Here is a 13,470-nt window from a genome sequence, read left to right as displayed (position 1 = left end):
AGCTGTTTATCAATTTCATACAGACTGGTTATGAAGACTGTTGACTTCTTGTTCTTCATATAACCATGGAAGGAAGCAGCCCCAATGAAGTTCATATCCATCATCTGTGGTGCTGTCTCCTCCCAGGTCAGCCCCTGCCTTGTCTCAGGCATCACGACTGAGCTGGTCCCTTTCAATCTGCGGAGCTGAGCCTGATGCTCCTGTCTGATCTCCTCATCCAGCTTGATCTCTCTTCATTCCACATCCGCCTGATGCTCAGGCTTGGGGTCTGGGCGCTTCAGTACTGACCAGGGTACTATCTTCAACATTGGCTCCGCCACCTGTTCAGGGATAGACCGTTCACTCGGCCAAACCAGGCGTTGGTTTTTAACATCAAGCCATATATCCTGTGCTGCCAACCACTTCCGTCCCAGGATGACAGGGTGCTGGCCTAGGTCTGTTACCAGCAGAGGGACATTCTGAAATCTCCGGCCATCCACCCAGAGGTTTAGGGTCAATGTGCGGTCTATCACCCCGCCGGGGGCGCCATTGTATCCCTTCATGCGGCATTTGAATGGGAGTTCTTGAAACTTCCTATCAAAGAATCTTGCCAATTCTATGGCATATCAGGTATCAATAAAATTCGCTCCATTTGCTCCAGTATCAGCAAGAGAATTTGTAGAAGTAGCAATTCCATTGTAGGCTAATTTGATTGGCACATTAAAGCTTTTCCCCCCAATCAAGTCCTTCATCTCAAACCTCTCACAGACTATTGAACTACCTGAGGTGGAGTCTTCTCTCAGGCTCACTCTTTTCCCGAATCTGCTGAAGGCTCAGGGGCATCATTCCCTGTGAGCTCAGCAATCACCTGCTGGGACTTCTGCTTTGCAGGGCAGTTCCTGGCAATGTGGTCTTTTTCCTTACAGTAGTAGCACTGAATATCCGGACGAGAGCTCAAGGCCTCCTTCACAGTAGGGGATTTTGTTGTAGAGATGCTGGGGGGTGTTTGACTGTTGACGGTCCGCAGGGTGTTCTGCTTGAAGGTATTAGGCCCATTTCCCCGCGAGCTCTTTGATTTCTGGGTGGCATTGATTGTCTGGAGGGTGTGAGCTGCCTGCGCACAGATTTTCTGAAACTCAGCATATGTATCAGTGGTCGCATTGGCTACTGCTACCATCTTCTGGAGGTCAAAGGACAGCTTGTCATTGAAGTCTGTCTTGTAGTCCCCCCTGGCAATCTTGGCCTCACCTGCCAGGTGTAAGAATTTTGTGACAAATTCATGATAATTGTCCCCATTGCGCATAATCAGCTTGCGATAATCACTCTTGGCATTTTGCAGCTTGTTAGCATCCTCATATATTGACTTGAGGTGCTCAAATATCTCTTCTGCAGTCTGATATCGCTTGGGGTGGTCCTCTTCCATATGGGGCGCAATGTGACGTGCCGCGTCCCCATCAGTCTGGTTTTCGATGTATGCAATCCTCATGCGTTCAGTAGGGTAGTGGTCAGCGTTCTCCCGGAGCTTGTTCTTCATCCGGGAGAGCCAGTGTTCAAATTTTGGCTCCTTGCCGTCAGTGAGGTGTTTTGGGTCATCAATCTTGACAGACCTCCGGGTAGTCTCAGAGGGGGTGACACCTCGACTTGCTGCTTGGTTGCTGACTGTCATGCGGATCAGGGTGTGGCTAAGTTCATCGCGTTCAGCAATTAGCTCATCAATCTGGCTTTGCTTGACAGCGGCCTGGTCAGTGGCGTTGTTCCGTTCCATCCTCAGACGTGTGATTGTATCCCTTAGTGTTTTTTCATCGTCAAAGATGCCATCGAAGATCGCCGCCAACTCATTATAAACACGGTCGCTGTCCGAGTGGATTGCCTCTCTGAATTCCTCAATTGAGACGCGTGGTTGGTCAGTTGGTCTTGTTAGGAGGTATCACCAGTCCTTTCGGCCCCTTCCAGGGGGTTGGGAGCCTGTGGTGGCCATCTGATGTTGGATTGAGCCGTTGTCTTCAACAGTGCTGTTGTCTTAGCAGTTGATCTGACACGTTGTCAGGCTCTGAACTAGCAGGTTCTAATTCAACTGAGGCACTCAAGTTTTCTGCTGAAACCTGAGTGAGAAGGTAGAAGGGAAGCTTAGTATTGTGTTAGGGAGCGAATGCGAGCTGCATAAGAAGAAAGACTCTCTGCGTTGCTAACTGCTATATAACGAAATACTAAGCTTGATGGGATGAAAGGGGGTGCTGGGGGCCTGCGTGGATTATAACCACCTGCATGGTCGTGTGGTCACGTGATATGGATTAGGCCTAATCGGGCGCCGAGCTTAATCCGACGTCGAGTCTAACCGGGCACCGGCCTTCGGTCGGGCTCGGTCGGACGCTGAGCCTAACACTGACTAGACAGAGAATCTGTCACTGCAGCATGTAGAAGCTTTATATTAAAGACATTGTGAATATCAGATGAGACATTCAGTCAGTAAGTATGAAATTCTATCTTTTCTAGCACAGTATATTGATTGTATTTTGTGTTCAGCTTCTTGCACAGATGATTAGTTCTCATGTTCTCTAAGCTCAACCAGATCTTATCTCCAGGTTGAAAGCTTGAAGCTGAGTCTCTTTGTCTATTCATGTATTTCTATTGAGATTGCTGAGCATCTGTTATTTTTACTTAAGCTTACTTTAACACTTCACAGATCTTTCTCATATAATCATCTGCAAACTTAATGAGATTATGTGATGTTTCAATGAAGGGTGCATCAGCTATATCAATGAAGGAGACATGGAAAAGATGTGTTAAAAAGAATAAGCTCATACCTGTTGAGGCAGCATCTCTATTATTGATGATCAGCTTTGCTAGAGGGAGTCATTCATGCCAGTCATTCTGTTGAAAGCTAATGTACTTGTGTAGGTAGATTTTCAGAGTCTGATTCATTTGCTCTGTAGCTCTGTCAGTTTCTGAGTGATAGACTGTGGAGAGTCATCTTTTAATGTCTAATTTCTCACACACCTGAGTTCAAAACATGCTTATGAAAGCTGACTCTCAATCTGACACTACTGCCTTAAAAATGCCATGTTGAGAGATGATGTTGTGAAGGAACACTCTAGTCACTGTCTTCACATCAGTTTTCTTAACTGCTTTTAATATAATCTCTTTGATCAGTCTGTCTGTTATAATCATGATGTTTATGTATTCTTTAGAGCTTGATAAGTTCATAATAAAGTTCATGAAAAGCTCCTGTCATATACATTTAGAAATGAGAAGAGGCTTAAGCAGTTTCTGTTATCAATCTCTTTATGCAGTGTTTAATCTGCAAAGATGACAGTTTCTGATCATTCTTCTCACATCAGCAGCATAGCCTGACCAGTAGAACTCATATCTTAGAACTTATGCTGTTTGCTCTCACCCAGAATGATCAGTAAGAGATGAGTCATGAGTCTTGTGCACTAACCTGGTTTGAAGAGGTTCAAAGTCTGATACTCACTTATGACCTCAAAAGAGAAGCTCTCTGTTCTCATTTAAAGAGCATTCAGAGATGAAAGACTTAATGCTAAGTTCAGAAGAAAATCTAAATCTTTTCTCACAAAGAGTCTGCTTTAAATGCTGCAGAATCTTGTTATTTTTGTGAGTCTTATTTCACTGAGCTTGAAGAGACATCTCAAGTTTCATGCTGACAGCAGTCACTATTGATTTCATTTCAGATGCCAGTACATTAAACTTAAGTAGTTGAGCTTGCCTCTGCTTGATTCTCTCATCATCAGCACTCTGTGGCATGTCCTGCTCTCTTCATGATAAAGTGTCTGATTCAGTATTCAACTTCTCTGACTGATAATCAATTCTGAAGTTGAATTGATAGAGAATATCTATTCAACATAGCTGTCTTTTATTTAGTCTGCATGTAGTCATGAAGTATTTTAGATTCTTATGATTTTTGAGAATTTTGAATTTCTTTACACTTCATAGCTCAGCATTTCATTTCTTTAAACACTCAATTATTGCTAATAACTCCTTATCATGAATCTCATAGTTGCATTCTGCAGGTGAATGCTTGCAAGAGAAGAAGGCACATGAGCATAGAATGCTCTGCTTATCATATTGTAGCAGCACTTCTTCTGAGATGTAACCTGAGAAGTTCATTTTCAATATAGTCTCATGATCAGAGTCAAATTGAAGCAGGATTGGAGCAGTGATAAACATTGATTTTAGATGCTTAAAAGCTTCCTCAGCCTTGCTCATTCATAAAAAGAAATATTTTTGCATGTAAGAATCATCAGTGAGATCACAATCTTTGAGAAATCTCTGATAAATTGTCTATAGAAATTGGCAAAGTCTAAAAATCCTCATATACCTTTAAAAGTAGTAGATGTCACTCATTTCAAAACAGCTTTAATCTTCTCTGAATCCATTCATATATCCTTGTCTTCTTCAATAATGAATTCAAGATATTTTGTGCTGTTCATCTTGAACTCACTCTTTCTGATATCTACCTGTAGGCCTGCTTTTCATAGATGCATAAGCATCTTTTATACATGCTCACAATACTCCTGTAAGCTTCTTGAGGAAAATATCAAGATGTCATCTAAATAGACTGAGCAAAAGTCATTCAGATATTCATATAATGCTCAGTTGATATATTTTTGAAATGTGCTCAGAGCATTGACCAAATCAAAGAGTGTAACCAGCCACTCAAATAGCCTGTATCTGATTCTAAAGGCTGTCATCCACTCATCACCTTCTGTGATTCAAATCTTGTGAAAAGCTGCAATAATGTTCAGCTTAGTGAATCATTTAGCCTGTTTAATTCACTGTAGAGTCTCACTGATTAATGATAGAGAATATCAATCCTTTCAGATGATTTTGTTAAGAGCTCAATAGTTCACTCAGAATCTTAGCTCACCTTCAGACTTCTTTGCAAATAGTACAGAGGCAGCTGCAGAGGAGTTGCTCATTCTAATAAAACTCTTATCCATATAATCTATAAGAGTCTTTTACAAAGTCAGTAGTTTCTCTCAAGACATATTATATAATGAGTCTCAAGTGGGTTGTTCTGTGCTACCATTAATCTTTTTAATTAGTTCAATCCTATGATCTCTATCTGGGCTATGAAGTAGGGGTAGAGCATCAGCAGCTTCCTTATCAAATACATTCAAAAACTCATGATAATGTTCAGGCAGCTTTTCTCTAGGGTCAACCTTTGATTTCACTTCTAGAGTCTTTTGAATGTTAGCTAAACTGAAAGTGAAGATCTTGATGTTTCACTTCTCTTGAGTGCTCACAAGCCTAGAGAAGTTTACAGCAGAGATGGGAATCACATCAGCTTTTGCATTTGAACTAGACTCTATCTCTATGCCACTCTCTTCAAATCTCACAATTCTTTGATGAGGGATCATGATCATCTTTTGCTAGGCCAGCTAGAGGTCATCTAGATACATATCATGACCATATAATCCATTCACCACATAGAGAAAGGCTTGTTCAGTTATGTAACTGTCTATATCAATTCAAATGCCAGTTATCATGCTCATGAAGAGTCCCATAGAGTCTTCAAAGCTGGTCATTTTAACAGGAGGAATTTCAATACACAGGAGCTTATGCTTGTTAATATAGAATTGAGAAATAAGATCATAGACATTACATCCACTGTCTATCATTGCTCTAGTTGAAAAGGCATTATCTACTAGAGTATTAACAGTGAAGGGTTTGAATATTATCTTAGATTTAAATCTTCTTCATTGCTTTCTCATAAGCTTCTTATTTCACTCCTTTCAGTGTCTTTTGATTGAAGCTACTATTTTCCCAAATCCTCACTTATATTCACATTATTGTTGTCCAGTACCAGCTCAGGGATCACTTTAGCTATTGTGGGGGTGGCAGAGCATCAGAGAGGTTTGAATGAGCAGCTCTTAATCATATGACCTCTAGCTCTACATCTCAGGCACAGGCCTTGCTCTCTTTGTTGATTAACCTCTGTCTGATTTATCAATTTGATGTGGTGAGTGCTTGGGGTCACAGCATCAGGAGAGAGATCTATCAGATCATCAGTGAAAGCTTGAGATCAGTTTTATTGATCAAGGACAGCATGACAAAGTAGAGAGTGTAGATTAGATGTTGTATGATCTGAATAAGATCTGTCCTCACAATATTTAGATCACTGTCTTAAAGTCTTAAGCTCAGAGAGTTGATGATCAACTAATATAAGCTTCTTGTAGTAATTCTCATAGAGAGATGGTTCTCTTACACTCATCATGCCTTCCCTCAGCTCCATGCTTAGAGCAGATTTCAAATACCTCTTTTTAATGTGATCATCTCATCTGTGACCATCAGCTTCCAGCAGTAGCTGATTAAATTCAGGCAGAAAGTCAAAGAGAGCTCTTCTACTCTGTCATAGATTGTTGAGCTTTTGCATAGCCTTTTCCTGTCATGCAGAATCACTAAAGAGCATGCATGTCTGCTTCAGTAAGCTCTCTACTGTGAAGTTGATCTTATTCTTATTATTCTTAACTCAGAGATAAACTCAAGCTGCTGTCATTTCTTTCAGTCTTGAGTACACATATCATGCACATTTCTCATTATTACCTAAAGCTTTCTTATCAATCTTAAGTTTTGATTAAAGCTTTAGCTTCCATTGAGAGTAGTGCTTCAGATTAGAATCATCATACTTCTTGCAGTCTGGTAGCTTGATCTTTGATCTTCTGACTGCAATGAGTGATTGCAGATTCAATTGAGAGAGGATTCATGTTGAGATGTTCAAAGCTTGTCATAGATTAGCTATTTCAGCTTGCTGAGCTGCTATTAAATTCCTGTTCTCACAATGAACCTGTTCCTGCTGTTGAAGAAAGGCCATTCATTGTTGTTCAAAGCTGCTGGGGGCGTCCCTGCTCATTGCTTCATGTTGATCCATTTGTTGTACAAGTCTGCTGCTTTATCTCATTCAACTAGATGTTTTCAATGTTGCTCATTTATTTGTTAGCATGATTGCTAACCCAGTCTATTCATATATCAGTACTATCACTGAACTTTATGATGCAAGATTTAAGACTTTCAATAGTATATCATATGTCAGCATGTTTGCTGAGCTTAATAATATAGAATTAAGACTTCTAGTAGCTTATCAATGAAAGAAGTGAAGCAATTCATAATGTAAAGGGTTAAGCTCTAAGAACTAAAGGCTAGTCCTCCTATATAACAAGGATGAATTGCTTGAGAAAGGGAAGAAAAGAATGAGATGAGAACTTGAGCTTAAGCAAGCTCATGTAGCACAATCATGTGTGCACATGTGAACAATAGCTAGGCTGAGTCAGCCAGCCAGAGCAAATCTAGGGGTTCAACCCCTTATAGCTGCCTCAATGGGTGCGATCTCATTCTTTTTAATGTATCTTTTCCACATCTTTTCTATTGATATAGCCAATGCACCCCTCATTGAAACATCATGTAATTCCATTGAGTTTGCAAATAATTATATGAGGAAGGCCTGTGAAGTGTTGAAGTGAGCTCAAGTAAAGATGATGAATGCTTAGCAATCTCAAGAGAAATATATGAATAGATGAAGAGACTCAGCTTCAAGCTTTCAACTTGAAGATAAGGTCTGGTTGAGCTTAGAGAATATGAGAACTAATCACTTGTACAAGAAGCTGAATGTGAAATATAATCAATATACTGTGCTAGAAAAGATAGAATCTCATGCTTATTGACTGAATGTCTCATCTGACATTCACAATATCTTTAATATAAAGCTTCTACATGCTGTGATGATGGATTCTCTACCTAGTCAGAGACAAACTGACTGGCAGTCACCTGCTATAGAGATCTCAGAAAGATCTAAGTTTAAGATTGTGAAAATTCAGAGTGAATGAATCTATCAGAGAAAAAAGTAATACCTCATTAAATGAGTAAGTTGGGCTGAGTCTACATGGAATGATATGAGTTTCCTACAAGAAACAAAGGCCTTGAATGCTTGGAAGACCTCTCAGTAGGCAAAATTAGATGTAAAGAGGACTTTAAATAGTTGTAAAGGCCTGCAACAAAGAGGGAGAAAGAGGGTATTACAAGAGATTAAACTACTAGATTTGCTCTGACTGACTGACTCAGCCTAGTTTTTATTTGCTTTGGCTGGCTGACTCAGCCTAGCCATCATTTGCACATGCGCATATGATCATGCTACGTGAGCTTGCTTAAGCTTGAGTTCTCATCTCATTCTTTTCTTCCCTTTCTCAAGCAATTCGTCCTTGTTATATAGGAGGACTAGTCTCTAGTTCTTAGAGCTTAACCCTTTACAGCTCTACCTCTATGCCACTCTCTTCAAATCTCATAATTCTTTCATAAGGAATCATAGTCATCTTTTGCTGAGCCAGCCAGAGGTCATCTAGATATATATCATGATCATGTAACTCATTCATCACATAGAGAAAGGCCTGTTATATGACCATCTATATCAATTTGAATACCAGTCATCATCTTTGTAGAGAGTCTCATAGAGTCTTCAAAGCTAATCATTTTAACAGAAGCAATTTCAATGCATAGAAGCTTATACTTGTTAATGTAGAATTGAGAAATAAGATCATAGACATTACATCTAATGTCTATCATTGCTTTAGTTGAAAAGGCATTATCTATTAAAGCATTGATAATGAAGGGTTTAAATATCATCTTAGATTTAAATCTTCTTCATTGCTTCTTCATAAGCTTTTTATTTTGCTTCTTCCAGTGTCTTTAGATTGAAGTTACTTTTTTCCTGAATTCTCACTCATATCCATATTGTCATTGTCCAGTACTGGCTTGGAGATCACTTTACCTATTGTAAGAGTGGCAGAGCATCTGAAAGATTTGAACAGACAGCTCTTAATTATATGATCTCCAGCTCTGCATCTCAGGCACAGGCCTTGCTCTCTTTATTGATTAATCTCTGTCTGATTTATCAATTTAATGTGATGAGCACTTAGAGTCACAGCACCAGGAGAAAGATCTATCAGATCATCAGTGGAAGCTTGAAACTGATTTCATTGATTAAGGACAGCATGATGAAGTGAAAAGTGTAAATTAGATATTGTATGATCTGAATAAGATCTGTCCTCACAATATTTAGATCACTGTCTTAAAGTCTTAAGCTCAGAGAGTTGATGATCAACTAATCTAAGCTTCTTACAGTAATTCTTGTAGAGAGATGATTCTCTTACACTCATCATGCCTTACCTCAGCTCCATGCTTATGGTGGATTTCAAATACCTCTTTTTAATGTGATTATCTCATCTATGACCACCAGCTTCCAGCAATAGCTGATTAAATTCAGGCAGAAAGTCAAAAAGAGCTCTTCTACTCTGTCATAGATTGTTGAGCTTTTGCATAGCCTTTTCCTGTTATGCAAAATCACTAAAGAGCATGTGTGTCTGCTTCAGTAAGCTCTCTATCATGAAGTTGATCTTGTCCTTATTATTCTCAACTCAGAGGTAAACTTGAGCTGCTGCCATTTCTTTCAGTCTTGAGTATACATATCAAGCACATTTCTCATTATTATATAAAGCTTTTCCATTGATCTTAAGTTTTAATTGAAGCTTTAGCTCTCACTGAGAGTAGTGCTTCAGATTAAAATCATCATACTTCTCACAGTCCAGTAGCTTAGTCTTTGGTCTTCTGACTGCAATGAATGATTATGAGTTTGATTGAGAAAGAATTGATGTTGAGATATTCAAAGCTTGTTGTAGATTAGCTATTTCAGCTTGCTGAGCTGCTATTAAATCTCTGTTCTCACACTGGACCTGTTTCTGCTGTTGAAGAAAGATCATCCATTGTTGTTCAAAGCTGCTGAAGGTGTCCCTGCTCATTACTTTGTGTTGATTCATTTATGTATTCATTGTACAAGTCTGTCACTTTATCTTATTCAGCTAGACATTTTCAATGATGCTCATTTGTTTGTTAGCATGATTGCTAACCCAGTCTATTCATATATCAGTGCTATCACTGAACTTTATGATGCAGAATTTAAGACTCTCAATAGTCTATCATATGTCAGTATGTTTGCTGAGCTTTATAATACAGAATTAAGACTTCCAGTGGCCTATCAATGAAAGAAGTGAAACAATTCATAATGTAGAGGATTAAGCTCTAAGAACTAAAGGCTAGTCCTCCTATATAACAAGAATGAATTGCTTGAGAAAGGGAAGAAAAGAATGAGATAAGAACATGAGCTTAAGCAAGCTCACATAGTATGATCACGTGCGCACATGCAGCATGATCACGTGTGCATGTGCAAATGATGGCTAGGCTGAGTCAGCCAGCCAGAGTGAATCTAGAGGTTCAGCCTCTTATACTCTTACTACTATTCATTCTTTAAATATATTTATTGAATAATTTTGAAGATAGTTTAGAGAGCTCTCTATAAATGCTTATATAGTTCATTTAGTCTTTGAAAATTAATTTTAAAAAAAATCTTTAAATTTTAAAGATTATTAATGACTATAATTATAGTATAAATGAAGTTGATCTAGTAAATCAGTATAGAGCTTTCTATGACTCTTATAAATTTAACTATTAAATCTGATTATCTATTTTCTATTGAATTCTAAATGCTGTTGTTGTCAATATGTAAAGACTTTAGTATATATATATAAAGCAGCAGAGTGTCTCTAGGCTTTTGTGATGTCAAGACTCTCTATACTAGCTTCTTGTCCTCACACTGCTTACCATACTGCTTATCAAAGCACTTTAGAATTAGATTCTCTAGATTCTCACACTCACTTACTAAAGCACTTATCTTCATACTATTTATCAAAGCACTTTAGGATCAGCACCTACTATAGGATCAGTATTATCTCAAAATTCAGCATTCAAGATCAGCATAGATCAGCACTTCTCAAAAATCAGTCCTTTAACATTAGCACTTCCTGGAGGATAGGATCAGCACTTCATGAAAATTCAGATCACTGCATTGCTAATTCCCCATTTCATAGAAGATTAGAGATAAAATTTATTGCTACTTATTTATGTATATAAATACCTTGAATCTCCAAAGTTTCTTTGAAAGATTCAGTGGTTTGCTACTATTCAATCCTACACATACATTTCATCCATCACTATCCTCTTTCCTTTATAATGCTCCCAGTGCCTATACACCTACCCTCTTACAATTTTAGTTATAGAGCTTCTCACGCTTCCTTTTGACACTTAGTTCATCCACATTAGTGTCCTCACAGCTTTCTACTCATATAAGCTTCTGTGAGAAGCTCTATCAGCAACTTTTTAAATTCAATATGAAGGTTCATAATGATTTACTCCATAAGTAATCAAATTCAAAGCTTATTTATCAATAAATTATTTTATCAAAATTTACAATTTATATTTGATGTTGATACATATGAAAGCTAGATTAGTAAAAAAGTATATAAGCTTTTTGTTAGGGAGCGAATGCGAGCTGCATAAGAAGGAAACTCTCTGCATTGCTAACTGCTATATAACGAAATACTAAGCTTGATGGGATGAAAGAGGTGCTGGGGCCTGCCTGGGTTATAACCACCCGCATGGTCATTTGATCACGTGAGGATATTTGGCCTAACTGGGCGCCAAGCTTAATCTAACATCGAGTCTAACCGGGCACTGAGCCTCAGTCAGGCTTGGTCGGGCGCTGAGCCTAACATCACCCCCTGGTCTAGGGACAGGCATGTCCTCATGCTGGTAGGTCATCATCAACCTCATCCTTCAGGTAGCTGTCTGTCTCCCATGCCTTCAGCCACTCATCTAGTCACCTTGAGGGTCCAGCTTTTGTAGAGTTAGCTTCATGAAAGTCACATATGGTGTGTGGTGATTCTTTGAAGTCATGAGCTGGGTATCAAGATGAGTCCTCATCAAATTCCTTTCAGTGGACTTGATATTGCAGTTTGCCTCAATTTATTTGACTGACTAATATATGCTCCACTTTCCATTCATTTTCTCCATCTATCTCAATTGAATCTGGTGGTTTGACAGTCTGCCCTGGTAGGAGGTCTCTTGAATCTTTGCACAGCTTGTCTGAGGAGAAGATTGAATGAATTTTCATGATTGTGGGGAGGTCCAGTCTATAGGTGTTGTTCACCCTCTCTAGGATTCTGAAGGGGCCTGTGTTCTGTGCTGTCAGCTTATGGCTTGATCAGTCAATTCTGTATGATTTCAATGTCAAGTAGACAAAATCTCTCACTGTGAAGTCAGGTTTCTGATGATGTCTGTCAGTCTGTCTCTTCATCTGTTCCTGTGCTGTCTTCATGCCCTTGCCTGCTCACTTTCAGATCTCTTTCATCTGTTTAATAAAGTTTTGAGCAGTTCTTTGATTTGTTCTCTTCTCTGTTCTTAGTTCTCTTGGCAGGGGTCTCCAGTCAAATGATGTTCATGACTCATATTCATTTGCAGCTAGAAAGGGGGAGATTCCAGTGAAGATGTTTGAGATGACTGCAGAAGCATGATCTATAATGAGTAATCACTCATCTCAGTCATTTTGATAGTAATTAACATATGAGTGAAGGTGCATGGCAATATACTGATTTGTTGTCTCTGTCTGCTTATCTGTCTGTGTGTGATGTGCTGTTGAGAGTTTCAACTTTATGCCTAGAATTTCTGTGAACTCATCTCAGAAGTTCAATATGAACTGAGGACTGTGGTCAGAGACAATTGAGTCTGGTGCTCCATTATAGAAATAGTAGAATTGAATGAATAATCAAGTCAGCTCCCAGGCTGTAACTTCACAGATGATAGAAACTGAAATTGTCTTCTTGCTTAATTGACAGACTATAACTAGAATGACATCACAGCCACTTTTGCTCTTTGACACATTCATGAAGTTCATTGTGATATGCTGCCATGCCTGTTCTGGTATTGATAGTGACTCTAGCAGGCTGAGAGCTTTGTCCCTTGAGATCTTACTAACTCAGCATGTATGACAGTTCTGAACATAGCATAAGACATCTGCTCATCAGGTGGTCCATCAATAGCAGGGGTGAACCAGAGCCAGAGTCTTCCATCTCTCTGGGTGTGCTGTTGAGGTCTGATCATGAATTTCCTTTAGTAAAGCAGCTATAAGAGTTTCTTTCTGAACAGACACTATCAATCTTCCATGGTAGAGCAACATATTATCCTCTATTGTATAGAGGCTATTCTCCTCTTCTACTTGCTGCTGCAAAGGCTCAATTGAGATGACTGTCTTATTTAAAGACACTATGCATTCAGCAATATTCTCTTTCTCTGAGAAGTTGATGTCAGCAATATTCATAGAGAAAGTGATCTGGGAATCAAGAATCTCTGATTCTAGAAGAATCTGCATACAGCTGTTCTGTTGCTTCTTAACCTGCTCAGGTCTGCTCAGCATGTCAGCTAGCAGATTGGCCTTATCTGATTGATACTTAATCTCAAAATAGAAATGAGAAAGGAATTCTGCTCAGTGAGTCTGACATGCATTCAGCTTCTTGATTGTCATGAAGTATTTCAGTGCATGATGATCAGTGAGAACCTTGAATTGTTCTTTCTATTGTAGTCTCTCAAGCTCAG

General features: G+C 39.0%; 1 protein-coding gene across 1 annotated transcript; it reads right to left on the bottom strand.

Annotated features, from left to right (window-relative positions):
• Window positions 1-233: 233 nt before the first annotated feature.
• Window positions 234-1,744, bottom strand: PAAG_11913 (hypothetical protein; the record flags this gene model as incomplete). The annotated part of the gene is made up of 2 exons (XM_015847478.1): window positions 234-573; window positions 789-1,744. 2 exons carry the CDS (start codon window positions 1,742-1,744, stop codon window positions 234-236), a joined length of 1,296 nt encoding a protein of 431 aa, XP_015702868.1.
• Between the last annotated feature and the right edge of the window lie 11,726 nt (window positions 1,745-13,470).

This window comes from Paracoccidioides lutzii, assembly GCF_000150705.2.
Source record: "Paracoccidioides lutzii Pb01 unplaced genomic scaffold supercont2.12, whole genome shotgun sequence".
In the NCBI taxonomy this organism is placed as follows: domain Eukaryota; kingdom Fungi; phylum Ascomycota; class Eurotiomycetes; order Onygenales; family Ajellomycetaceae; genus Paracoccidioides; species Paracoccidioides lutzii.
Note: the sequence above shows the minus strand (reverse complement) of the source record. Positions and strands in the feature narration are given on the sequence as shown.